General features: G+C 40.5%; 4 protein-coding genes across 6 annotated transcripts; 2 read left to right on the top strand and 2 right to left on the bottom strand.

The window, feature by feature from the left end:
- Positions 1-56: 56 nt before the first annotated feature.
- tdrd9 (tudor domain containing 9) lies at positions 57-12794 on the bottom strand. Of its 2 annotated transcripts, XM_029138074.2 has the most exons (36): positions 12466-12794; positions 9376-9458; positions 9191-9276; positions 8579-8800; positions 7736-7858; positions 7404-7484; positions 7147-7311; positions 6960-7063; positions 6752-6871; positions 6473-6557; positions 6340-6397; positions 6132-6236; positions 5966-6063; positions 5751-5882; positions 5211-5373; positions 5031-5094; positions 4742-4805; positions 4602-4646; positions 4471-4524; positions 4239-4352; positions 3974-4081; positions 3740-3840; positions 3457-3621; positions 3112-3223; positions 2821-3036; positions 2656-2745; positions 2443-2541; positions 2284-2379; positions 2018-2185; positions 1619-1689; positions 1437-1546; positions 1217-1313; positions 997-1135; positions 656-774; positions 507-573; positions 57-407 (listed from the first exon to the last, which is right to left on the bottom strand). In XM_029138074.2, the coding sequence occupies exons 1-36, from the start codon at positions 12591-12593 to the stop codon at positions 309-311; spliced, it is 3951 nt and encodes a 1316-aa protein (XP_028993907.1). In that variant the 5' UTR covers positions 12594-12794; the 3' UTR covers positions 57-308. The 2 variants fall into 2 exon arrangements, with proteins under 2 accessions (XP_028993907.1, XP_028993906.1); XM_029138073.2 differs by having other exon boundaries at positions 2284-2541.
- Positions 9682-13801, top strand: rd3l (RD3 like). The gene is made up of 3 exons (XM_029138079.3): positions 9682-10266; positions 10722-11057; positions 11532-13801. The coding sequence occupies exons 2-3, from the start codon at positions 10747-10749 to the stop codon at positions 11893-11895; spliced, it is 675 nt and encodes a 224-aa protein (XP_028993912.1). The 5' UTR covers positions 9682-10266; positions 10722-10746; the 3' UTR covers positions 11896-13801.
- kif15 (kinesin family member 15) lies at positions 12933-22086 on the bottom strand. The gene is made up of 35 exons (XM_029138072.3): positions 21938-22086; positions 21622-21652; positions 21211-21397; positions 21033-21109; positions 20857-20894; positions 20668-20765; positions 20411-20590; positions 19942-20151; positions 19733-19858; positions 19431-19553; positions 19183-19330; positions 18952-19043; positions 18650-18859; positions 18200-18377; positions 17974-18109; positions 17743-17884; positions 17471-17638; positions 17254-17382; positions 17043-17148; positions 16764-16929; positions 16491-16620; positions 16310-16395; positions 16154-16232; positions 15969-16055; positions 15770-15874; positions 15504-15626; positions 15232-15378; positions 15053-15148; positions 14795-14959; positions 14597-14700; positions 14436-14502; positions 14324-14361; positions 14093-14225; positions 13499-13630; positions 12933-13398 (listed from the first exon to the last, which is right to left on the bottom strand). The coding sequence occupies exons 1-35, from the start codon at positions 21954-21956 to the stop codon at positions 13324-13326; spliced, it is 4131 nt and encodes a 1376-aa protein (XP_028993905.1). The 5' UTR covers positions 21957-22086; the 3' UTR covers positions 12933-13323.
- A 394-nt stretch (positions 22087-22480) lies between these two features.
- tacc3 (transforming, acidic coiled-coil containing protein 3) lies at positions 22481-27721 on the top strand. 2 transcript variants are annotated; one of them, XM_029139266.3, is made up of 17 exons: positions 22481-22640; positions 23512-23677; positions 23758-23885; positions 23967-24013; positions 24115-25162; positions 25268-25310; positions 25410-25572; positions 25676-25734; positions 25821-25951; positions 26040-26103; positions 26224-26352; positions 26620-26687; positions 26783-26826; positions 26912-27072; positions 27156-27262; positions 27335-27455; positions 27540-27721. In XM_029139266.3, the coding sequence occupies exons 2-17, from the start codon at positions 23513-23515 to the stop codon at positions 27603-27605; spliced, it is 2544 nt and encodes an 847-aa protein (XP_028995099.1). In that variant the 5' UTR covers positions 22481-22640; position 23512; the 3' UTR covers positions 27606-27721. The 2 variants fall into 2 exon arrangements, with proteins under 2 accessions (XP_028995099.1, XP_028995098.1); XM_029139265.3 differs by having other exon boundaries at positions 26040-26118.
- The last annotated feature ends 234 nt before the right edge of the window (positions 27722-27955 follow it).

Raw genomic sequence — 27955 nt, 5'->3', positions numbered from 1 at the left:
TGTCTCCTGGGGCACAACGGCGCTATGTTTGAATGAAGACTGGCTCACAAGCTTCATCTGTTGCAAACTATTTTTAATGACCCACTGCTGAAGCACTGGTACATGAATAAAAACCAAATTAACTTAAAATTATATTAACAACCACTTTTTTTAAACTGGGGAAAACAAATCTACTACTGAGGAATTTGTAGTTGGTTTCAATTGAACTTGAAAAAAATAATCCTTAGAATAAAAGGAAGACTTCCAGGCCACTGCCGGCTGCAACATCGTAACCAGTGTAACATAAGGACAACTAATACAGTGGGGCTTCAACTGTTCAGGAGTGTGACTGGATGTAGACGGAAGAGAAGACCTCTTGTTTTTTTACTGCCAGGGTCCACAATATCCAGCTTCAGAGAGGGATCCACCTGCAGGAATAATACAAATCACAGACAGGTCCACACACACATAAAATGAAGGTGCACTTAGCTGATCTAATGACAAACAGGTGAAACACCAGTCTGTACCTGGTTCCATTTCTCTGGTTTCTCATAGTACACTGGAGCGACGGCTTCTCTTGTCTTCATGAACAATCTGCATTGAACAAAGTAAGTAACACCTCTGCGTTCACACTGCTCATATATATCTGTGGTATGGACTCTCTGGTGTGAATGACCTTATGAGGCGGTCACGACAGTCTTCCTGCAGGCGGCTGATCTTATGAGGCCCCAGATGAAGAGTGCCACAGGGCCCTTCAGACACCAGATGGTTCATAGCCACTCGCAGACCATTTATCTAGGAAAAGAAAGACAACAAAACGTGATGACATATTACACAGTTTCACTTAAACAATGACTGCCCCATGTTTGGTACTTTCTATGACATGTTAGGCAAAGAAGCTCTGAACACGACAAACTCACGTCGGTTTGTTGGAACATCCCGTAGATTACTCATAAAACACGTGTTCCTGCTTTAAAGCTGTGATCTCTGCAAGCTATATGTGGTGATCGCCGTTACCTCAGTGATGTCCTCAACATCAAATTTGACATCGAAGGCCAGTTCAATGTCCCGCTCAGGTAGGATGCCCTCTTGCGTTTGACTGTTCCATCCCAAGCCACAGAGGGCACCACTGTAGAAGGTCCTTGCTTCATCCGTACTAAAAAAAAAAAGAGTCAAGGGAAACAATTACACGTTTTTTTTACCCTTAAAAAAAGGTAAGTCTGCGAGTTTAACCAACCGTAACTCCAAGATCGGTGTGAAGAGCATGGTAACGAGTGCAGGCAGTCCAGGGATGTCTGGCATGAGGGAGGTACACCCAAGACGAAGAAATGTACCTACAACACGGTCACAGTTAGTTTAGATTGCAATGAAGAAATCTGTGAGAAAGTTACAACTCAAAACAACAACAACAAACAACAACAAGTTACAACTCAAAACAAACTAATAACAGTCGCTACCTGTGGAGCTGAGAGTCACAGTCCCAGCCACCAGCATCCTCTGATGTTTGTAGTGAGGGTTTTCATTCAGGGCCTGTGAGTTGATGCTGCTCTTCTCTATAGTCACAGTCCTGAAAGACAACACACTCAGTGATACTGGTGCAATTAACTTATAATAACAGAGTCTTGCTCATAATACATACTTGTAGGAGGTTTTGTGGCTCAAACTGTGGAAATGTATTTTGTGAGGACTGACTGGCCCATGCAGACAAACCTATGGTATAAAAAAAGGAAGCGGTCAAATGTGATGTATTCAAGCATCCACAAATGTTTGTGATTCACAGCTCGTTTCATCCTGTCGTCATTGTTCTATCAGACAGAATGGGTGTGTCTGAATGAACATCACACGAGCTGCTCAAACTGCTCCATCTTGTGGACAAAATAAACAGCACAGGCGTGATGCCATCATCCAGCCACTACCAAAAATACCAGTATATAATATTATATAATAACCGTATTGATAAAGATTCCGATAACAACACTGAAGAGCAGCTTTTAACTAATTGTATAAGATTGAAGATACGTTCTGCATGTTGCCTTACATTTGTTCTGGAATAGGACTGGTGGCTCTTGGAAAAGTGGGCAAGTAGGCTGTCAATGATCTCCTTCTCTTCTTTCTTGCGATCCTTCCAGGAGCTGCTGGCAGAATTTGGGACATATGTGCCCGTTTCCAAGTCCTTGTACAGAGACATCAGTGCTTCGTGGTTTTGCTGCAACAGCACACAATCATCAGGACTCTCGACTGAGAAAAGGACAGCGTTTGATCTGATCATTCAATATCTATTAAATATACGCACAGTTTACTCACCCTCGAGTCAAAGGTCTCTTCTGTCTTGATTGCATGCCCTTCCTCCACCAAGATGTCAACCATGTTTTTGTCCATTGTCACCATGTTGACGAATAGCTGCACACGCATTATGCCATGAAGGATGGAGTACAGTGACACTAGGACTGAATGGTTGCTCACCAGGGCGATGAAGCGGTCGCGAGCTCGACTGCTCCATTGGTTTCCCAGAATAATTGATCTGGGCGATGGACACATTTCAATAACCTGGAACTCCTGAGCCTGAAACAACCAGCAGAGTGTATATCGATTAATGTGATTTAGACTGTGGAACAGCAAGAGTGATTATCTTTCTACTTTCTTTCTGAAAAAAACAAGCCTTAATAGTTCCTCCACCTGGAAAGGGTGAGACAGAAGATCAGGAGGGAGCTCTCTGAGGCTGCTGCAGGCCACAAATGCAGTGTTACCAAAGTCCAAGAAGAACACCTGCAGAATGACAAAACACAGCTCTGCTATCACACATTCCTGGTAAGATAAATGCAGTGGTCCTGTAAAACTCACCTCCACTTTGTGGCCGTGTATGTGCAGGATCTTGGCGCGATAGTACAGGCCCTGCTCCTGGGCCTCAGAATAAGGAGCCAGACACAGTAAGTTGGGGTAGAGTGACACAGTTAAAGGACACAGCTGACGCTTGTTAATCTCTGCTGTCAGGTGGCTCTGCTTCTCTAAACTGGATTCATCTGCCTGGAATCCCCAGAAATGGCCAACCTCTACCACCTGCAGCAGAGAATATTACATATTATACAGTCTATCGCTTTGAAATGTGTCCATGTCAAACTGTGAATGACTCACCTCTGTGATGTTCACATTAAACATGGGGTTGGGAGGTAGCTTCTCTGGGTCAATCGTACTGCTTACCACTCCCACTGGGCAGACAGAATGGGTCTGGAAGTCCACATTTACCCTGCAATGGAAACAAATGGTCATTTCACCTTCGGACTTGCATTGTCCCATATATCAGCTTTGGTTGATTTTAAAGAGGTGGATGACATATGAATATGAAGCTGTAACAAGAGGTCTTAAGTATAATTAAATTCAACACGTCAAACGTCCTGCTTGCAAGGTACTGTATACCATAAGACATAATTTCTAACATATTATCTGGACAAATTCAGAGACCTGCGTGAGACCAAGTACCTTGTGTACTTCATGTGAGATATGTTTCTGTTTCCGGCATGTCTTTCTATTTGTTCAATGGGGTAGACAGACAGTTTCATGGAAGGCTGAGGGAGGAGGAGGGAAATGTACACCTCAGGCAGCACCCCTGAGTCTTGTGATGTCCTGTAGAACTCCACATATGCTCTTTACACACAAATGCAACAAATAACAATGAAAGAATGAATTCACACTTAGAAATGCATTAAAGTCTACTTTAATGCCTTAGGCTTAATGTGTCATATGCTGCAACAGACTTTAGTACCTGGAGTTCTCGAAGGAAATGGTTTTCACCTGTCCACACAGGCGAAACAGAGACTGCAGCTGCTTGTAGTACAGGAAACTGTATGGGGGGAGGTTCCTCACCTACATACAACACAAGGTCCAATGTCTTACAAAAATACTATTTCTTTTTTAACTGGTCAGAAAGGTCAGGACCATTAAAGTGTTATTGCTCATTAAATAAACTACAGTATGTATAACACCCTAATCATCATACCATCACAGTTGTTCTAGGGTTAAAGCCATTTAGTTCTCTGTAAGCCATTTTTTCGTCCATTTCCCCTTGCAAGAAGTAGTTGGAATAGTAGGCACCAGCAATGACGATCTACAAGAGAAGCACAATTTAAAATACAACCACAAGTAGGTGGAGTCTATGCACAACCCATGAATCTTCATTCCACTGGCTGGGATTGAACCGTACAACCGCGCTCAGACCTGGGAGACCCTTTACAGTAAGCTCATCATGTGTAGCACTAACTAACCTGGAGAATGAACTTCTGCCTGTGGCTGTTGGTGTAGTCCGATGGCTGAGCGTCTGGCACATGCATGTTGAACTGGGCCACACGCTTTTTCAGGTCCTCATACAATTCTGCGACCTACACAGTGAGTTATTGCTGAGGACTCTGGCTCATATTTAAAAAAAAAAGACTTACAACTACAAGAAGTCATGAGAAAGTCTCCATGAGATGACGTGGCCCCGGACTCTGTCTGTACCTCCCTGATCCTCTTGATTTGAATGAAGTTCTCTTTTCCCCATTCCAGCTCATCCTAAAGTTGATTTATTGAAAGAAGTATGAAGCAAACTTCAAGCTCCAAAATATGAGCGAGCGTTTGTTGTTGTTTACCTTTGGGTGTCTCAGCTGCCCTTTCTTTTTGCAAGAGGTCCACGCCTGAAATTGTGAGGCATCATGAAAGGTGTAAAAAAAAAACAGCCATTAAGAAAAAATAAACACTACAACTTTCAAAATTCTGACAAGCACGTTACCTTAAAAGCATTGACAAACGCTATGGAATCACTCTGTGTGTCTTGGGAAAAGGCCAACTTGCTCCTGGTATTACAAATAGTACAAATTGCAAAAAGGACAAACTAATTTCACCATTTCATCAGCAGTTTGATTAAAATGTGCTTTCCTTCTCACCACCTGGATGTAGTCAAAACTGCTTGTACTATTGCCAGGACTTTTAGAAAACCATGCATGGATGGTGTGACAGAGCTGGACAGTGACTCACATTGAAGCATCGCATTCTTAAGTTCAACCCTGGGCGGGACTCACCTTTGGCCAGCATGCACTTGCATGGATGGTATGGCAAAAAAACTCTTCAGTGAGTGTGAGGCAGCTAAGGATATATAATATACAGTCAGAAATCTCATGTGGTGCACACACTGTTTATTGACTAGTTGCTGTGGATACACAGACTTACAGTAATTGACATAAGTATGATGACAGAGTTACCTATGATGAGGCACTCCTCCAGGCAGCCAAACACATGGCCCAGGACTATCATTTTCCCAAGGTACAGGTCCACAGGCAAGTGGGCCAGTACTCGACCCAGGAACGTTAGCTCACCATCCTCATTTTGACCCCCATCATCACATTTTGCAGAAAGTGCACCCATCTACAAAAGGAACATACAAAAACACCCAGGCACTTTAAAAATTATTCAACATTATCCTGCTGAAAGAGACTATTGCCATCAGGGAATATGGTTTACATGAAAAGGTTCAACTGCTGTGTAATAAATATAACTGCAAATAAACTTATATTAAATATTAATAATATTTGGCAACATAGGGATATACTGGTACTGCACTACACCACTATCATTAAACAGACCTAACAATGCTGACACAAAGCTGCTGTCAGAGAATGTAAGGTCTAATATTCTGTGACAGATCTGGTAAGCTCCCTAGCTAAATACTAGACCATTTCTGCCACACATTAAAAGTGTAGTTAACTCCACATTAACAGCAGAATCCTAGTCTATTTACTGACCTCTTTGAGTTGAAGGACTGTCTTCACAATGTCATCAAGGTTTGGGGGTGAGATAGCTGTGGAGAGAACAGAGCGGGGATCTCCCATGTCCAGCAGCTTGACCTTGAGCATGATGGAGGTTAATGGGGAGAGCTGTGTGGGATGCAGGGATTGTCAGAGCTATTCTGATCAAAATCATGTAAGGGGAAATCTAATTGTTGAAGACATTACTGTACCAGTATCTCAGGAGTCATGAAATCTGGAATCTGATTTCTCCAGAACTCCCTAGTGACAAGTCGGTAACAGTACCCCTTGGAGACGCGACCTGCCCTGCCTATCGAGGGAAAAAAGAGATCAGAGTGGGTACACTTCATACTTAGTTATGTGCTGTAGTTGCCATACCTCTGCGCTGGTTGCAGTTAGTTTTGGATGCCCAGGTAAGACACAGAGACTGATAGTTTGTTTGTTGGTCACAAACCAAGCGACGGGCAAGGCAGAAGTCAATTACTGTAATGACAAAAAAGTACAGATTACAATATTTTAAGAATCACCATCTTAGCACGCTGCACATGAAATATAAAAAAAAACATGTAGGGAAGGAAAACGTCACCATATTTAACATCTGGAACAGTCACAGAACTCTCTGCAATATTGGTGGAAAGGATGACCTGTGAGGATGAACAGATCATAAGTACAGCAGGATGTGGAAAAACATGAGTCTGAATAAGATCAAAGGTTTTTACCTTCCTGTGTCCAGGGACAGGGGGCAGAAATACACCGTTCTGCTCCTCCAGAGTCACAGAAGAGTGAAGAGAATAAACCTGCAGCCTGAACAATAGAAGGAAGCCCTTTCATCAAAGGGGTAAATATAAACACATGACAAGCAAAGAATAACCCAGCTTCATAAGCACTTCGGTATTAGAATCTATTAAACTCAAATGCGCTCAGTGATAATGCTGAAGGAAATAAGTAGAACAACAGACTTTCACTCTAACAATAGAGTTACATGGAGGTAAGGTCACCTTTTATGGCTCAGCTTGGTCAAGGCTTCCTTCATGTAGGTTATCTCGTGTAAACCAGGGAGGAAAACCAACACGCTTCCTTTTTCTGACAAATTCATCCCACCTTGTTCCTTAGCTTTGCTGCTTATACAAAAACATATTTCTATTACTCACAGAAAATGAAGAGGAATACAGAGGGGAATAAAGTGTCTAGCCTATTAAACGTCACCTGGAATCTTTGACCTCCATCTCATCAAAGCTTTGAATCAGATTAATGGCAAAATTGTACAACCCTTCTGAAATGTGTGGGTCATCTGAATGAGGTGAGTCAACCTGAAAATAAGTGCACAGACATTTACATTTTGGCTTCACAACAGAGAACAACAAGATCAGTAAACAGTAAGCTACACAATTACTCTGAGTGGAAACAGGTTTAGGAGGTCATCCAGATAAAACTCCTCAATAGCATAGGGTGCTCCATCTACTTTAAACACATAGGCTGGGTTCATTTTGCCCTGAATTGGTGTGGCAAAGTATTCAGCAAACTCCTTGCAATTTATGGTGGCAGACATTAGTATAATCTTAAAAAGAAAGAATAAAACAAAGGCAGGTGTTAGAGTCCAAATGATTCAGGAGAACAGACACACAGGGTTGACTTTGATTTAACAATTACCTTTACATAACGGGAGTTGGAATGTAGGAGTTTTCTCAAAACCAGCAGGAGAAAGTCCATCTCCTCTGTGCGTTCATGAACCTTCGGCAAGTGCAGAAAACCAGAAATCATTCATTAAGACACTGGGAGGCAGGGGAAGAACTGGAAACTGCAGCTCAGTGGTAATACAGAATATAAGGAGATCCAAGGAAACCATAAACATACAGTAACTAAATTATTTAAAATAAACAATAGGAATGTACCACTTGAACCAAAAATTATTATAGACAATTTACTTCACCCGAAATAAAACGCATTCAAAAATCAGATCAACTTCGGTTCTAGTTATGCACCTCGTCGACAAAGACGTGGGAGAACTCTGTGAGGCACTTGGCTATAACCAGTTTCTGCAGCAGCACTCCTGTAGTCATGTAGATGAGTCGTGTGTGCTCAGTAGCCATCTTCTCCAGCCCAACCTGGAACTCAAATATATGCGGTTAAGTTGAATTGAAATCTAGGACACCAACAAAACAAAGCAAAAAAAAAAAAAAAAAAAAAAAAAGAGCAGGCAATGGTTTCAGCCTTAGTAGCTTTAGGCGCTATCGTTTCCCAGTGTCATGATGACTTCTCTCTACAGCTCCAGTTAGTGGTTGTTGGATAAAAGGCTCACGGCCTCACATAAAATCTACTGCTACCTTATGTCTGACCTCAGGGTAACACTTTGTGTTTCACTGACAAGTATGAGCACAAAAGAATTTTCCACTCTGTGTGTGGAACAACCGTAAGCTGAGTCAAAAAAAATCTGACGAGCACAAGGAAGTGCTCTGTATAAGTAGAGCATCATAACTCATAGTAAGGACTATGACTATGATTATTATTTTTACCACTGTCAGTGAAATCATCCTTAACTCCAGAGGTCTGAACTGAGCGGAGGAGACAACAGTTATTATTAGACGCTCTGTTTCTGATCTCTGCACAACACAGTCAACACCCTGGTAACAATGCACACAAAATCTTTTAACATGTGCGTGCATGATTTTTTTGTGAGTGAAGAGCTTTCTCGTGTTCATTAGGATAACTTAATTTTGTGCTAGTACATTGTAATTACTTTGACTTCTGCACAGGCATTACTCTTTTCCACATTTATTCCTCTTGCAGTTTAAATACAGCAGGTTCTATTTGAATTGTGCACAAACCTGGTATCCTACCAGACTACCCAGGGTGCATTTTCGCTGGGTAGCAACCCATCGGGCAATACTGGTGGCTCCAATTTTACGTGGCTGAGTGACCACAATGTTGCAGGAGGCATTTTTCATGGTGTAGTGGTCAAGAATGTACTGTGGCAGCTGCGTGGTCTTGCCACTGCCCGTGGCTCCTCGGACGATCACTACCGAGTTGTGGTTTATGAGGGAAATTAGCTGAAAACAAGAAGGCACACACAAATTATAAACACACCTACAAGTTAATATAAATAAAAAAACAAAAGGCCATAATAACATGAAATAAAAAGCAATCTTTAAGCCGGCGTGTGTAAAATTTAAAAACGGCTGCTTAATGACACTGTGAGCTCCTAAAATCTGTAGAGGCCACTATGTCCTGTATACACCATAGAAAACTCTAGCCTAGTAAAACAGATAGCTGGTTCATGTGGACCTGCAGATTCAAATAACAATGAATTCATATTGAAAATCTTAAAAGCAGCAGTTACCTGAGGACATGACAATTTTAGTAAAACTCTAGTAAAAAAGAAGCAGAGAGTGCACTCAAAGACCCTTGTGTGTGGTGGGGGTTATGCAGTACACCTTTACCTCCTGCCTGTATTTGGTGATGGGCAAGCTGGGGTACTTGTAGCTGCTGAGTGGCGGAGGCGCGGGAGATGAACTACAGGAGGATTCTGGACGACATGCAAAAGAAACAATGTTCAACTGTAAAACATCAATGTACATTTAAAATGGAAAAAGAAAAACAACAACAACTGAAAATGAAAACTCACTCTGCACAGATACTGGTTCATCCCTACACCCTGCATCAGATGGTAGATTCTTCAGGCTGCCCCCATTTGGAGACTCTGACAGGCTGAAAAGAAATAAAAATATTATGATTTAAATATTAGATTTCCAAGTGTAATTTAAACTGTTTATTTTAAACAGCTGCAGGCTGTTTTGTTTTGGGGTTTTTTCCAAGGAAAAAGCTCCTACTCTATTTTATTCAGTACAGCACACAAACACAAAAATGGCAATTATCAGAGATTGCGGTGTTTTTTTTTAATTACTTATAAAAAAGACTAATTTATAAGTTCCTCCTGTCTTTCCCTCCAGTCAGCTCAGGGCCACAATACTGGGAGAGCTGTTGCTACCTCTTGCTCATGGAGAGAAGATTTTACTGCAGCAGGCATAATTTCTGACTGTATTAAGAGAAGCTCAGATATAACACACCCACGGCCAATGTGCACACATGCACCCGCGCACTCACCCATTCTCTGCAACGCACACATTTCATGCACGCTACAAAGCAGCTGACCTTACAACAAAGCTGCACACAGCACAGAGGAGACTAGCTGGAAGGAGACGAGAGGTGACAACTCTTTTGTCAGTTATCAGCGTGTGACTAACTCTCCTAGAAAACGTCTGCATGACAAGAGCAGTGGGAGGGATTAGAAGGCAAGATAATAACCACAACACAAAGAGGAAAACAGCTTCCAGTACACATCGCAGGACTGCTGACAAGTGATGAGCTCCTAGCATTTGAAGCAGTCGACAGCAAGTGAAGAATTCAAGTTTATGTGAACTGACCCATGGAGGCAAGAAGCTGGAGGCTTTACTCTATGATTAGACCATCTTTGCTCATGTTCAGAAGTAACATACTGTAAGCGACTGTTCCAAATGTAAGTACAGATTTTTCCTTTTCAGTTTTAGCCAAACATGCATGTGATCATTTCTTTTTGTGCATGTTGGTTGTAGGTAATGATTATTCTTGCAGCACTTGAACAAAAGCCAAATGTAATACCACAAAACAGTTGTTTGGTGAAGCAGTCCTTGAACCCTGTAGGCTGCATAGCACATCTGAATCCCAGGTGTAAGCTGTTAGAAAATAAAACTGCAAACATTTACACAGGCAAGGAATATATTCACCCACATAGTTTGGTTAGAGCTGAAGACGTAGAAGTCAGTGTTTCTCCAGACTGCTCAACCATTAACAATCTTAGAAGGTAATTGCTATACTACTTCAAATCAGACAGTTCTTGAAGTAATGTGTTCCCACCGTACCCTTCAATCAGACATTGCTATCTTGCTATGACAGAACAGATAAGTACGACAACACAAAATCTTGTTTCTTTAGTTCTCCAGAGCAGCCTGCTGCAGCCATGCCCCTGTTCAGCTGGATGAGGTGGTCACATGACACAAGAGCGGAGGCTCCAGTTGAAGCAAATTCCCCCAAAAGCTCCAGGGTTGCACCTAGTTGTGTGCTGATCAGAGAACTCCTGTGGCATGTGGAGGAGCACGAGCGGCTGGCAAGGGAACTCGAGTGGGAGCACAGGCTGGCCCACAACAAACTTGATATCCACTGGTGCCAATACCCTCGGTTACGGACCCTGATCCCCTCATCAGAGCTGCACCAGCTGGAGTTCCTGTGTTCCCAGATCCCACCTATCCACGCAGCATCCGTCCTCTGCAGGTGCTTGCATGCTCTTACCTCACAATAGCAGGCTATGAACAGGGGCTAGCTGGCAGTGCATCAACAGGGTCTGACAGCAGGCACAACAGAGACCTAAAGGGAAAAGGAGCCAGGGCGACTTGCCAAGAAAAGCTATAATGCATTACTGTGACAGACACAGGCAGAGCAGGGTGAAGGTGAGGGGTTCCATGTTCCACTCATCTCTAAGTGAGCTATTACAATATATAAAGATTAGTTCTACATACTTGATCACTGCGCCCCATTTAATTCACATACAGCTTACTGCTAGGTCACTAGACTACTCTTATATAAACAGGTTAGTGAAGTGTGCATAACATAGTTTGTACACTTTCCAAAAATAGTCCCAAAAACAGAACCAATGCAGAATTAAATTGGGGGAGATGGACGCTGTGTTGTGTGTGTTTCTGAATTTTTATCATGCCTTTAATTACATAAAGCTACATCCCCTCACAGGTTTCGTGAAGTTCTTGCCAATAACAACATCAGGCCGTGGGAGCTAGCATCCATTTTTAAGCAAGTACTGAGGGACTTTCTGAGTCAAAAGCAGTTCGACGAAGAGGACAACCTCTCGGTGCAACCAGGACAACTACGACCAATAGAGGCTTGGACGAGTCGCTACAAAATGAAGCAGGGCTTTGTCACACCCATCGTCCCCAATTGCGGAGATCACCAAAGAGAGGAGATCCCCACAATCTCTGGATACGTGGAAAAAGCCATGCGGGACTCCAACTTAGTTACAGCAAGCAGGGAGTGGGACCTTCCATATTACTACCCAGCGCCTCTCAGGCCCAAAGGAGCATACAGCACCACACTGTGAGACACCTGCTCAGACACCTGAGACCTATATTTATTTTTATTATCCAGGTTAGCATAGATACTAGAGCTTCTCTGCAGTTGAACGCTATGAATAAGTGAGGGGACAAAAACAGACAAATATTCACTCGCTGCAGGATTTCTGGACTGAAGGGCTAGTATTTTTAAAATGCTCCCTACAGAATTTAAATGTTGACCTTAATTAATTCTGGTAACAGTGACGGAGAATAATAGTTTATGTAAAGAACGACTAGATGCTAGATAATATTTAATACAACCACAACCAGTATAAAAGAATCCAAAAACAAAATACGAGACCTCCAAATTTTTACTGTTATAAAAATGTCGGCCACATTAAACGTCGAACTTGACTTGGACAGTGCCGACAGATTCAACTGAATTGGCTTAATGTGACTAGAATTAAATACTATGGCTGTTATGTTGTCTTAAGGGTCAGGTACTCTATTAATTTGGGATAACTGACAAAAAGCCTGTGAAGTAGTTTTATCTACTCCCGCACGCGGTCAAGCGTTGCTAATTAGCATGAAGTTAGCTAAGCTAGCTTTACGTTTACCTGCTCTCTGTCGAAGGTGGCTCGTCTGACTTTTGTTTCAGTACTTCTTCAGCGACTTTAACGGTGCCAATCGGGGCCCCGACGGTGAACCACCCCGAAATCTGTTCTGCAGTAAACACCTTCTTCATGTTGAGACATTAAGTCGAGCGTGTCCACGCTGCCTCCTGGTAACTAGCATTAGCTAGGTTGAAGCTCGCGTTAAGGTCAAGCAGCTAAAACTGGCGCTCAGCGAGCAAAGCATTAGCTTAAAGGCTATTGGTTCTCAGCAGCAGAGAAACCAGGACGCGGAATTTAACACGTTTGTACAAATATCTTTGTACCTTTTTTTCAACATGTATTTCTTATGTGAGAAATTATTATACGCAGCTTATGTCATATTCCACATTTATACTATACCTTGTCATAATAAACAACAACATTATAAAGACATTAAAATTTAGTAAAAGAAATATACAAACACCGTCAAATACAGTATACAAACGGATGTTTATTACAGTAAATACATTAAACTGTACTGTATTAAAATGACCAATCACTAAGCATGTGTGAAAAGCTCAGCCTTTCACATTATGGTGGAATTCAGCATGACTATAATGACAAGTAATGATCGGTACAATTTAAGGCAACAACACAAAATTAAAAGAAATAAAAAGCTAGGACTAGTTTGACAACACCTGCTCTGTACATTCGGCTTTATTTTTAGAATGTGAAGTACAAACTGAAGAACAATTTGAACAGATAAAAAAAAAATTACTCAAAATTCCCTGACTGAAAACATCTCATAAAACACAATGCCCTTAGACTTGAACTAAATGGTAGAAAGTTGACTTCCATTAGAAAAATTTTTAAAAAGCAGATTTATGTCATCTCCAGCGGCGGAAAGGCAATGTTCTCTCGCATTAAGGCCATCTCCGCTCTAAGCTTTTCATTTTCCTTTATACAGGACAAATTTAAAAAAAAAAAAAGGTTACTGTTAAGATTAGTCACAGTAAAAATAGAAGTATGTATATTTTTGTCTGGTAGGATTAGTTACCTCTTGAAGTTTTGTGTTGTCCTTTTTCAGCTTCACCAGATATTCGATCCTCTGTTTATGGTTCTTATGTCCCACGAGTTTCCCATTCTCCTCTGACAGCTTAACATTCTGTTTACGGAGAACCTCATTCTCCTACAGGAAAGAAATTTAATAATGAGCTAAGTATTAACTCGTAGTTTGGCAGCTCCTCGACAGCCCTCATGCATGTGTCAACAAGCTCAATCATTTCGAACTTGACTGTCACTCTATTCCAATAAAAACGTCAATATAAATATAACAATAAAAAAGTGCAAAAATCCATTACTTTTCGTAGCCTTATTTATTTATCTCTCTCAGTTTTTCTGCTTATTTTAAATTGACTTTTTTGCCTGTCAGTAAATTTTACTAAAGAAATATTAGTGATCGATACCAAAGTCTTTTTAGCTATTTTAAAAGTAATCGTTATCACATTGCCACAGAGCAAAGCTGCACCCATCATGTTTTATATTTTGTTGTCTTAGTTCCGTGCATAATTGTCTTCAGCAAAATGTAAGTGAAAGCATTCATCACCCCGAAATACTTGCTCATGATTGATTAGTCTACTTTGAGCCTAACCTGAAGTAGTTTCTCCTCATCCTGTATCTTGTGGCTCAGATCTCTCAGCTCTAAACAGCGGTTCCTCAGCTCTGTGGTGAGCTCCTGAACACAGGTCTGAGACTTGGTCAACATAGATTCCTGTGTCTGTAATCTAATACAAAGACAAAAGACACAGCTCCTTGTCACATCAAATATTTATATGAAAACAACATACAATAACAAAAAGAAGTACAGCGCGCAGGCACCTACTTTTTTTGAGTATCAGACAGCTGCTGAATTAATTTGCTCTGTTGACAAAAAACAAAGAAACATGAACTGAAAGTATCAAACTAAAAACAAAAATCAATAAAAGAATACAAACCTTCCCTGCTCTTTCCTCCTGTAGCTCTTTAAGTATGGACTGCTTAATTGCATCACTTAACTCCTCACTGAGATTCACAAGATAACATTAAGTTTACATAAGCCAATAAAAACAGATCATTTATTCAACAAGAGCGTAATGATTTTACAGATATACTCCACCTTTTAGTATTTCCATTCAGTGTCATCTGATTCTGTTTGATGTAAAACCCATCAAGCAATGATTGGATCTCCATTCGAACCATCTCTTTCTCAGTCAGCTGTGTCTGAGTACAAGTAAAATGTATATGTTACATCCTTTAGTGATTAATGTTTTAATAGACTTTACGAATTTTAGAATTCGAATAATATATAAAATACTTTAAGCCTCTGAATCTCCTCATTCTTCGCAGCTCTTTCAGCATTTAGCTCTGTCAAAAGAATCTCCATGGTCATCATGGAGGAACGCCTATTCTCCAACTCCTTCTCTTGGCTCTCTAGCACCTGGCTGATGTTCCTGTTGAAGCTTCCTGGAGTGCAAGGTGTCTTCAGAAGCAAATGAATAAAAGGGGGATCCATGCTTAAAGCAATTAAGGCATCATTGTTATGTAAACACATTTAAATAAACACAGGTTTTACCCGAGGTACTGATTTAGGTGTGACTGTCATGTCAACAGGGGGTTTGAACCTTCCATTCCTGATTGTTTTCTCAACAGCCTCTTGCTGTTGTTGCACCTTTTTAGTTTATGAAAGAAGTCATTTTAGTTACTTTGAATTGACTGTTTTTTCAAATATGTATTATAACAGAAAACTATCACCTTCTGCTGAAGATTCTGTATCTCGATATCCTTCTGAGCCACTTGTTCCTGCGATGCTTGGAGCAGGCTGTTTTGCTCATCCAAGACCTTTGTGAGTCTTTCAACTTCCTCAGTGGCATAAGCAACCTCCTCCTGCAAAACCTCAACCTATGGACAGGCAACAGCATGTATACTGAAACGTCTTTAGCTTAACTGCTACCAAGAAAATCAAAAGATTATAGCATTGATTAATCGTGGAATATCACACAAAACACTAATATGATCGCTCTTACCTCTATTTTATTGGATGCTACCCCCCTGTTCAAAGTCTCTTTTAGATCACAGATTTCTGTCTGCATGCTAGCATTTTGCTGCCTCATCTCCTCCCTTTGAAAGCAGGCAGCCTTGTACTTGTCCTGAAAGAAGAATTATATATAAACCAGCCCAGAGAGACTGAAAAGGTAAATACATATTCATCGAATTGGCAGCATAAAGCATTATCTTAAACACATCTTATTCATGCAAGGCTATATATGTAATAGAAAACAAAGGAAGGTACTGTAATGTCTTTGAACTCTTCAGACAGGTGGCTAACAGTTTCTTCCTTCTGGCTCAGATCATTGCGGAGATCTCTGGTTTGGTTTATAAGATCTAGAACAACATCCTGTTGAAATATAAAAGGTGTGCAGGTTCAGCAGGAAACACACGATGCAACAATATTTTCCATGATTGGGGAGATAAAGATGTTTCAGGCTTACTTTATCCTGCTCAATCTTCTGCTCGAAGCTCTTAATAGTTTCATTTGCAGAAGTTAAATTTTGTTCTAGATAAGCAAGTTTTGACACCTGTAAACAATAGGAAGATTTAAGTTTAAAAACCGAGCAGAAAAAGTACCTTTATCCTAATTTTTATTATTACAGACACTTGTGAACTTGAGACTTACCTGTTGCTGATTTTGTGCTGTCAGGTCTGACACTTTTTTTCTAAGCTGTGTATTTTGCTCCACAGTTTCAATCAGTTCTCTAAAGAAACACATTAATATCAATTATTATTATTATTATTATGAAAATCTATTCATTAGAAGACAAACAGAACTCACTTTGATGTAGTTTCTTTGTTTTCTCTTAACTGTAAAATCAGATTGCCTGTGTGTGTTTGTTCACTCTGCAGAGAATTATTCAATTCCTAAAACAATTAACAAAACACCACAAGACAGTTTAGACACTAAAGCCTACATTGTTTTTTTGTTGTTGTTGAGATGAGCTTATGAGTTCACCAACCAAGAGCTGTGCCTGCAGGTCCTCAATCTGCTGTCCTGCCTGATCAGCCTCAAACTTGGCCTCAGCTTGCAGCTGGTCAAACAAATCCTGCAGAGTCCGATGCTGCTCAAGAAGTTGCTCCCACTCAAGGCTGGAATTGGGTCAAGTTAGATTTCAAACAAAAATTTCCTGTTGTCTCATGTTAGAACTAAATGTTGCTTATCTTCAGGGCTCTGTATCATCTTCCAGAGATGTCACATTACAGAGTACAGTATGTATTTCACTCTTGCTTACTGGACTTTGTCGAGTTGGAGCTGTGTGCTGATCAGACTGCCGGAGAGCTGGGTCACCTCCCTCTGCTGCTCTCTCTGACAATCTCTGAGCTCATTCTTGACAGCAGCTAACTCCTTATCAGATGACTGCAGCACCAGACGAAGATCATGAATTTCACTTCTCAGAACTAAAAGGATATGATAAGAAGAGCAGTCACTTTGGTATGCTTGTACCTGCCACCATCTAAGAACAGTTTAACTGCAGGAGAGGTCCAGGCAGGGCAGCAGGATGCTACAGTACCGTTGGCTGCTTGCTGTTCAGACTCTAGGCTTTGTTGCAGCTCACTGATATTTTCTTGCAGTCTGAGGAGATCTCTAGTCCTGTTTGCTTTCTCAGCCGAAAGCAGCTGCAGCAAAAACAGATGTTAGGCAAAACTCTTTCGGAAAACTTTTGAATAAAAGTAATGTAACCAAGTATAAAAGTAATGTAACCAAGGCAGAAGGTGTTTTACGTCATTCTTGTGTTCAGACTCTTGCGATAACAAAGTGATCTGCTCCTCCAGTTTAGAGATTTGCTGCAACAACCTGCTGTTTTTCAGCTCTTCCTCATTCAGTTGTGTCTGGACAACACTAGCGTGCTCCTGATAAGCAAATTGAAATTGTAAAACATTCTGAAGTACAGATTATATGCATTTCAGTAAATATTGGGGAGCCTCAAAAACGTGTTACCTGTACTTGGCACAGTTCCTCAGTAAGAGCCATCTCAGCCATGTCTGAAGGAGGCTGCTCATCCCAAATGTCACCTACATTACTGCCTGTCTCATTTAGGTGCTCTGGGCTGCACAGAGGCACAAGACGGGACCGCAAGTTGTATGCTTTGGTAGGTGTGCTAAGGATCTGGAATAAAAAAAAAAGGTTTAATTCTGCTTGTCTGCGCAATGACATATCAAAAAGGTTAATTAGTAAAGAGAACTAAAATACTAACTGCCATTTTAACACACCTTAATAGTTTCAACGTGAATTCGGTTCAGCTCTGTGACCTCCTGTATTTTGCAGGCATGTGTAGCTTCCAAAATGTTTTCCAAATGTCTGTTGGACTTTTCGAGGTATCTTTTCTCAGACTCTAGCTGGGATATTTGTTTCCTAAAACACAAAGCACCATGCAGAAACCTCATCAAGCATGGTTAAAGCATGCCATGTGCAGTTTTGTTTTTATTAAATGGAGACCTTACTTGGTGACCTCTTTGTACACCTCAAAAGCCTGAAGGACAGCTGTGAGGTCAGACTGTTTCTGAACCACCTGAGCCTTCAGTTTTTCTACTGTAGCAGCCAAACCTGCAGACAGAGGGGCTGAGGAGAGTGCTGGAGCTGTGAAGCAAAGAATACAGAATTGACACAAATATAGAGCAAAGTTGAATTTGCCACATCCTTTCTCAGTTTTGTGTTTAATCATCTTACCTCCTGTAAGCCCTTCTGACTCCACAGCCCTTTGAAAGGCCTCCTCTAGTTCAGCAGAAACCTGGGCTACCACCTCTTCAGCTTTCACCAGTGATTCAAGAGAGCGAAGTTGACGGTTTTCCTCTCTGAGGCTAAAATTCTCTGCTGCATACCGAGTCATTTTAGGGTGATGCTCAACCTTATAAGGCAGGAGTGTGTAGACAAAAACGGGCAGTGACAAGAAAAAAAAAAAAAGAAGGCACATCCAGGAGTTAAGAAGAATTATACAAACATACAGAAATTATACAGATGCAAGTTTCTACCTTTGTATGTACAGATTAACAAACATATATTAACATTAGAAACATTCATGGCAACTTTAATGACCAAAAAATATGTATTAAATATATAGATATATAGACATATAAAGATGACCATTAGTAGTTGGTCAGGCAGGGCTTTACATCTTACCTGATCTTTTAAGACCTTAACTTCTTCTTTCAGTTGATCAATCAGAGTCTGAGACTCTTTGTCTGACGAGACGTTTTGTCCTGTCTTTAATTTTCTCTCAAGGCGAGCGATGTGGTCTTCTCGAAACTTAACTATCATTCTACTAGAATGAATAAACTTGTCTTTTTGTGTGCAGACCTCCTCGACCTGGGCCAACTTCTGGATTAGCACCTGAGTGAATGCAAACAGATCTAGTTTAATTTTTCAAAACATCTTTGCTATCATTAGATATATGCACTTTATTTACATTAATATTTCCATACCCGCTTCTCCTCTTCTCGCCTCTTCCACAAATGAATAGCCGTCAGAAACTTTTTTTTATATAGGACATCATAGTGAACTTCTAAAGATGGGTCTGCCAAGAGAAGATCTTTTACTCTTCCACATACACTCATTCCAAACAGTAATGCAACAGCAAGAGTTATTGCATGTGCTGTCTCACTGTCTAAAGTATCTTACTTATAATAGTTAAATGACTTTTTGTATATAATTACCTAAAGGCAGATTTGGCCCTCCTGGCGCTAGATTACCCTGGTAGTCCACAGCCTGGGAAGCTAGTGCCTGAGCAAGCTGCTCTTTCAGCTTTTTTACCTCAGCTTGCAGCTGTTTCACATTTCCCTGAGTGTCTTCATTGATTATAGCCTGACAAAATAGAATAGTTGCACATTGATTCAATCTTTAATATTTAATATATCAAGCTAGTCTCTTAAATCAAGATAAAGTTATGGTTGATGTGAGATACCTTATTCTTAATCAACTTTGCTCTTTGGGCAAACTGCAAGGTGGACAATGTTTCACCAAAACACTTTGAACCAGGGTGCACATTGGCTATGATGTAAGTTTTTGCATTTCCTCCAAGAGAGTCCTAAAACAAAGAGAACATATTCCTAATTTATATGTATTTATAATATTTTTTGAATTACAATACACAATCATGTATTTTATAAATTCACTAGTACACAGTGTCTAATTTAAATAAAACAGTCAAAATAAAAAGGCAATACATAAATTAATGTGATGTTATCTATCTGTTCAGACACTAACCCTGAGCAAGAAGGTGAGTTTAGAGTCCCGATAGCAGATGTGACGATTCTTCCCATTGGACACATCCACCAGTGCCATGATTACCTGTCCAAGACACATGAGCGAGCGATTGATACTGCTGGCCTCCTGAAAGAAAAAAAAGGCACACAGCAGCTGTGAGCAGCAAGTAAATCATACATTCAATGTTTCCCTGTAAGACAGAGCTTTACCTTTAGTCTAGAACCCTCTGTGTGTGTGTCTTTCTGCCTCTCAGACCCTGCCAGATCCACCAGATTTAGCTGAGATGTACGAATGTTCACTATGTCATTAATGGACTCTTTGGACTCCAAAGTCATGGTAAACACTGCATGGGATCTGGAAGACTCTCGGTTCATAGAGGTAGAGGCAACTCTTCGGTTCCGCCAGCCCATAGAAAGGACCTATGATAAAGTTTCAAATACAAATTCTGTACAGTCCCATAGCCATTTATTATCAGGACAACTGCATTTATTTACTAGCTTTATGAAATCATTGTATTTATTTTACAACTGCATCTGTCTCTTTTGCTAAGTTTTAATTTCCTAAACTTAAATTCCACTGCTTAAACTGATTTAATTCTTGTTTTTATTTCTTTTTATAATTAACTTCTCAAAAAAGGAAAAAAAGCATATATGGTCACAATTGGCAGGACAATCCTACCTGATAAGCTTCAGCAGCAGAGTTGACAAATTTCTCAACAGCTCCTTCTACAAACACACCCTTCTTGATGTTCTCCCTCAGGAAAAGACTGGCTGAGGCTGTGTCCAGGAGGTCATAAATCTGTTCATTGTATATCTCTATGAATGAACATTTGCAAAGGAAACTCTTGGACTGGGAAGGCTTAAAGGAGAGAGGAAAAACAAATTAACAAAATCCAAGGAATATTAACAGTTCAATTTCATGAAATTGTTGTTCACCTTTTCCACTTCTCTGTTAATGAGGAAAAACAGATACTCAAAACTCCGAGGTATAACGCCTCGTAATTCATCTGTGAAGTTATCCAACTCAGAGGGTCCTAGAGCGAGAATGAAAGTGTTACAAGAGTCGTTTTATAAATTAAAAGGGTTCTTTTTTATAATGCACATTGTAAATACCTGGACACTTACCAAGCATTGTGAATGTTTTCCCAGACCCTGTCTGTCCACTGCAGAAGTAAGATTTTAATCTCAGTTCATTTTAATAAGAACTTAAAGAGTTTACATGAGGCACAACACAAGCTGGCTGAAAAGTACATTTCAATTTCCCCTTGTTGTGAACAGACAAAAACACAAAGACCACTTACTATGCAAATATGGTACCATTGTAACCATTCATGCAAGATTCAACAATATTCTTGGCCACGCTGGAGAATACAGAATCCTGGTGATGAATAATAACAAAAAGTCACATGCACTGTCCAGCAGGACACTGATTGATTGACACTGATATTCATCCATGGAATACAAGTGTATTCCCCCAACCTGGGATGTATCCATGTCAGCAACATGATCATATGTGAATGTTCGTGGTTCTGGTTTTGCCAGCAGACGGATGGTGTTGGGAGAAGTAACGGTGAGGCAGAGATTGTGATCTCCATCTGTGGTCAATCCACTACCTTGGGTTAGAGGACGCACTCGCACAAATACTTTGATGGAATCACTTTCACCACTGCAGGACAGTAACATAATACAAATATTAAACAATAGACAGCAAGACGAGTCACCTTGATACTGTACAACCTCATTGACTTCATTAATAAGTATCACAATCCACATTACAAAGGAAATTACGGACTGTGGTAAAAGTCCTGACCCAGTACGGCTTTGCACTACGTTAGTGTAAGGTTACTGCTTCTTTACTGACATGGCTCATCAAATGTTATATCACTTTACCTGGCAGCGAGTTGGGTTGAATCCCCAGAACCTGACAACAAAATGAATGGTCTGTCAACTTTTGTTTTACGTCGACATCTTTTAGTATTCAGTAACAAGGACACGGGTATATTCTAAGCCTGCGCCCGAACACTAATATAACAAATTGGTAGCTAAGTGACTTAACTGACTAAGATGACTCCGACTATGTTAGCTAATTTGCTAACGTTGCTTAACACTTAACTGCTAACATCGACAGATTCAGCTATGAATAGGACGTTGAAAGTATTTTACCGTCACAGAACAAACGTATATGAACATGTATGTATTGCTCTACCTCTTCCAGTGGTGTTCATGGTTGATAAAGGTATCCCTCTTCACAGCATATGTATTACAACCATCACAATCAGACGAACTACGACACTGTTTACGTTCTTCAAAATTGGCGGGATTGTTTTGGTCGCTTTACGTCTTCTTCTTTGGTTTTTGTCACCATTTAGTGTGCGTACCGCCATCTACTGTAGCGGATGGTGTACGTGATTTTGACTCAAACTGAAAACTGTTTCAGACTAAATGAAGCTGTCAATTTGTCATGTCTTAGTTATTTGAAATGTATTTTGTTCATATTTACGTTAATGTTTATTATTCGCTTCCGTTTTGCAAAGATAATTATGTGATATGAATAAAACTGAAGTGCCCTGCCTTCAGACTTTAATGCTGTGATTACTCTTTGTTGCCAGTATTTTTTGTGATACTATCTTATTCAATCTTTCGTTTAACGACGTCCCCTTGGCGCAGCCGTCGACTGACTCGCACTCAAAATGCGGCGTGATTGGCTGCCTAACCAGGAAGCGCGTTTCCTTTGAACGTGTCTAGGCTTTTTATTGGTGCGTTAGACTTTTAAATTCCAAACGGTTGTCTCGTGTTCAAGGCGAGGGTTTTTCAAACCCCACGTCAGTCCTGCGCAGTTGCCTTGTAGATCTATTGGACGTATTTGACGGTAGACGTTATTATTTCTGGCTGGATTATTTTTCTTCGAGGTAGGTGGTAAATATACTGTAGTTAACGTTTTGCATGCAGTCAAACGTCCAGAGTTTTTTTTCCATGTCGCCTCTAACATAAGTAATTTTCAACAGTTCTCAGGCAAATTTTAGCTTAGCGTTAGCTCTTAATGATGTTGAATTTGCTAACTATCGCCAGCAACAATAGCACTTATTTATTGTAGTTGATGAGTTCTCCTGACAGATGCCCCATAGTTAAAAGTCGGCAGACTAATGTTAGGAAAGTCAGTTAAGCAGATAACTGTACTATTGTTTAATGCTGATGCAAATGACTTGATTTGGGTGTTGAATCGTTCACACACTGCTGAAGGCTATAGCATTAACAGATGTTGGTGTAACTTAGTTAACGTCAAATTCTTTTATAAATGACAACGTTGGCAACTCTAATAAAAACGCATATCACTTAGTAAACAAACGTCTCATTCAGGCTCAAACAATGACTAGATGATTAACTTAAACGGTTACTGTAACTGGGCAGGTTGTTGTTGGCTCCCTCTGGTGGATTAACAGTGTAATGACCGTACTGTGGTTTCAAACGTTTTAGAAATCTAAATTAGATTTTTATTTATTTAACACGTGAAAAACGTAAGCAATTTTTTACACTTTGCAAAACACTTTTTCTAGAGAAGGAGTGTAGCGTACCAATAAAATGGTTCTTGCCAATGTAGACACTAACAGTAAATTGTCAGACTCACATGTTTATTTGTGCCCAAGGGTAAGTTTTACACTTATCAGCCACATGACCTAAACTGTCTTATCAATTGGTTGCAGCTTTTATCAAGACACCTCCCTCCCAGTAGAGTCGGATCCTACCAGCCCTGCAGCTGATAGTCTGTCCTTCTCTTAACAGGATGAGTTCTGTTGATGTAAATGATGAGAATCGTGGGGTCTGCCCTGGAGGAAAGCACAGCAGCTTGAGCAACGACATCTTTGCCATTGATCAGCCAACTGGGAGGCCTTCCATCCTGCGTCAGACAGAGAACCTACCCAGCAAGACAGTTCCAAAGGGGTCAAAGGTATGGTTCCCAGAACCTGTGGCTAGATTATTTAGTGTCTAGGCAATGCTTACAGTACTGACCAAACTATTTGTGTGTAGGTTTGTTTTCAGACTCCAAGAAGAGACCCTGTGACTAAAAGAATTTTATCCCCAACCAAGTCTGCCAAGATGACCTGTGTGGATGAGTGTTCTGTAGCTATGGGAGCTTTGAATTTGGATAAAACAAAGTAAGCAATATTCTTATGTAAAAGCTTTCCCCAGTGACCCAATTACTAATAATTTTAACTGTGCTTGGTTTGTTTTGGCAGTGATTTGCTGCCAGAGGTCTCGACTGGATCAGATGAGCCCAACCAAGGTATTTCAATCCAAAATAATGTAATTTCAATTCAAGACAAGTCCTTGAATTGTATTTGGCTGTGAAGAATCTAATGCACATCCACTTGACCTTTCTTATAGAAGCATCTCTCTACCCTGATGATATCATGCCTATACAAAGCAAAGGCTACCAGTTGGATTTTGACAACCTTGATGCTTTCAACCCATTTCAGGGGGCTAACAAGATGGCCCTTTTTCCAACAAAACCTGTCATTGAAAATGTTCCAGAAGAACAAGGCGCCCATACAGAACCAGAGAGTACCATGGATGAGCCTCCTAAGATAGAATTTGCACTAGATGAGACCCTTCCAGTCACCCCGTCTGTTGAAAATTCCCTGTTTGACGTCTCTGCTAACATCAGTTCTACAGAGAGCAGTGTGGTCACCGTAGCAAAGGTTGCAGCAATTAAGGAACAAGATTCATGCACTGCCACTCCAGACCAACAACCCATTAAAATGTCTCCACGTGCTGATGAAGACCCGGCATCAGGCAGTTTTGTGGAAGATGCTCCATTACAAGTGAAAAGCTCATACAACTTAGATTTTGACAACCTTGATGCTATAAATCCTTTCCAGACAGGTGGCTGTAAAATTGCAAATTCCCCTACTCTGGAGAGAAAAATGCCAGAAAAGAGCCTTTTTGTAGATGAGCCACAAATAAAGGAAGAAAAACCTGCTGACGTTGTGAATGTTCCTGAGGTGGCTGAAGAAGAGCCTGTTCAGCCTGAAGTAACACGAGATGGAGGGGCCACATCCACCAATACAGACAAGTCTACCCCAAACACAGAGGGCCCGATCAAACTTGAGTTCAATTTTGATGACTGTGACGTTAAACAGAAACCACCACCCAAAAAATTTGGCAAAAGGCTCCCTGGCGCTAAATCTAAAGAGGTAAAGCCAGTAGATGACAAACGACCATCACAAGAACCTCAAGTTAAGCCTGATGCTGGTGAAGCCTCTGAGCTTTCTGCCCCTAAAAGTTCCTACTCATTTAACTTAAACAAGTTGGATGATCTCGACTTTAATCCATTTGGCACAAAAACGAGCGTAAACAACTCTCCAAAGGCCAACGAGAAAGCTAGTGCTGTTCCAGAGCAAATGGACAAGCCTGCAGAGGATGGAGCTGCATGGTATGTTTTTGTTTTTGTTTTTAATGCTGGTTTATGTATTTACATTAAATACTTCACTTATTACAAGTGCTTTAACTAGAAGCCTGAATATTTTTGCTCTTGCAGTGCAAGAGAAAGTGCTCCATCATCTGATCTCACTTTTGGAGATGTAAGAGAATAATGTAGTTTGATATAGTTCAAATACAAATCACATCCAGTTGTCAGTTCTTGGACACAAATGTTTTTGTTGTCATTGTTGGACTGATAGATGACTAAGCACAGTGCTGCTTCTGGTGACGGATTCCAGTCTGATGCTGAGCAGCTTGACAATAATCTTCCTGAATCACATCCCACAATGTCAACTGAGCCTGAGCAGAAGTCACAGAACGACATGTCAGAGTTCAGTGATGAGTTTGTTCCTGGAACAATGTGTAAGTAGATCATCAGCTTTTGATGCCTTTTCAATATTCAATGTTTTTTGTTTTTAAAGAAGTTCTTTTCTTCTTTTCCTTTTGTGGTAATCTTTGATTCTAGTCATGACCAATAACTTTGATGGACAAATCGACTACCTTGAACAGTTTGGCTCCAGCAGCGTAAGCCCTTACTTCATGTATATTAAATGCCTGATATTTCTTACCTTTTCGGTGCTTGGCCTAAAATCTGTTTGTGTTTTTACCAGTTCAAGGAATCTGCGTTAAGGAAACAATCCTTGTACCTAAAGTTCGACCCTCTCTTGAGGGAGAGCCCAAAGAAGTCTGCTGGGCCAGCTGCCCAGACTAGTGTCCCCCATCCTGCAGCCCTAGCTTCACGGTACAGCATATTCCTGTTTTCACTCTCTGATCTGTTTTCAGGAGGGTTTTTTCTGCTTTATGCATGTGTTTATTTTTTTTCCCCATAGGTTTGAAACACAGAATACGACATACAAAGAATCAGAAAATGAGCCACAAAAAGATTACTTTAAGGTATTTGCAGCACCAGTAAGTCCTTTCAGTGATTAAATGTTTAGCTGAAGTCCTCTACATGTAACTCCAACTTAACTTGTGTTTTTTTTGTTTTTTTTTTTAAATATGTACCTTTTTTAGAGTACTCCATTACTTGAGAGCCTTGTTCCTCCTTTCCCTCAACCAGCCAACACAGAGGATGCCATTATTGAGGTGCTGAAGTACAGTCAGAAAGACTTGGATGCAGCAATCGCCAGGGTTCAGGCAGAAGTATGTTGTTGTTGTCTCTCCACTCACAAGATGCTTAGTTTGGCTACGTGTGAATATGAGCATTCTTCTAGTTGACCAGGGTTTCCCAAACAACCAGCTGACTCAAACTATAGCAGTAAATACAGTCAGATTTATTATGGATTAATAAGTGTAACCTAAAACAATGTCCAGCTAAAGCTTAAAATTGTTCAGTAAATGACCAGATAATTAATACATGTTGCAAATTATGTTTTAAATTAATCAGAATAAATTCTTATTCTCAAATAGGTAAAGGAAAAAGAAGAACAATGGAATGCAAAGTACAAAAAGCAACTTGATGATAGTCAAGAAATGAGGTGAAGTGAACATAGTTTAAATTTGTTTTCTTGGTTTTATGTAATGATCTCTAGTGATTTATTATATATTTAACTTTTCTTTCCTATTTAAACAGGAAAATAACTGCAGAATATGAGATTATAATCGCACAAATGATGGGTAAGTTGATAAATTCTGTATCTTGCAGGAATTTAATGTGATGGCATTTTTTGAAAGAGCTCTTTGAATTTCTGACATTATTTAGCCGATCAAGAAAAGGAGAAGGAGGTGGCTCAGGCAAAGCTCAACGCAGCTCTGTTGGAGAAGGACCAAGTGTCCAGTGACCTCAACGCCATGGAGAGGTCTTGCTCTGATCTTTTCAAGAGGCTGGAAAAGTACAGGGATGTTGTTGACGGTTACAAAAAGGTGAGGCTAAAAATTTTGAAGTAGATTCATGCAAAAGTTTTGGTAGTTTTGGAGGTAACTTGCTTTCTGTGCTGGTAAACCAGAATGAAGAGACCCTGAAAGCTTGCGCTCAAGACTATCTGGTTAGGATCCGAAAGGAGGAGCAGCGCTACCAGATGCTGAAAGCCCACGCAGAGGACAAAATCAGCCAGTAAGAAACCTGCGCTAATTGGGCAAAATTCTCACACCATTTGCAGTGGCTGACGTTAGTTTTTCCCCTCAGCGCGAATGAGGAAATTGCAGAAGTGCGGTCCAAGAACAAAGCTGAAGTCTCTGCTCTTCATGCCCAGTTGCGGCGGGAACAGCTGAAGGTGCAATCGCTGGAGAAAAGCCTTGACCAGAAGGTGAGTGAAACGGCCATGTGCTCGCAGAGGTGTCAGGTAGTCGCCATCATCAGTTCCGTTCTCATTTCTGTTTTTCCTCTGCAGGAGAAAGAGGTTGAGGAGCTGACCAAACTTTGTGATGAACTCATTACTAAAGTTCAAAAGGGCTGAGCTCATGTGTAAATATTGTATGTTTTAAGTAGTATGTTCTATTCTTGTCTAGTATGTTGTTGTTGCTGTCAATGTTCCAATACTGTAAGTTAATAAAGATAATTTACAATTTGAAATGTCTTGCTGATAATCCTTTTTTGCTTGTTAGCTTCCTGGCTGGTAACCACTAGAGGGGGTAACAAGAAAACTTGAATCTCACCATCTGGGACATGGAAGCAAAAGTGGCTTTTATTCTGTGCAGGATCCATTTTATTTCAAATTGCTCAGTGTACTCACCTTTATCTGTCTGGAGCCAGTGCTCACCCCATCCTGTAACGGTGCAACAAAACAAGAGGCCATCAGATACAATG

This window comes from Betta splendens, chromosome 22 (genome assembly GCF_900634795.4).
Source record: "Betta splendens chromosome 22, fBetSpl5.4, whole genome shotgun sequence".
Lineage (NCBI taxonomy): Eukaryota > Metazoa > Chordata > Actinopteri > Anabantiformes > Osphronemidae > Betta > Betta splendens.
Note: the sequence above shows the minus strand (reverse complement) of the source record. Positions and strands in the feature narration are given on the sequence as shown.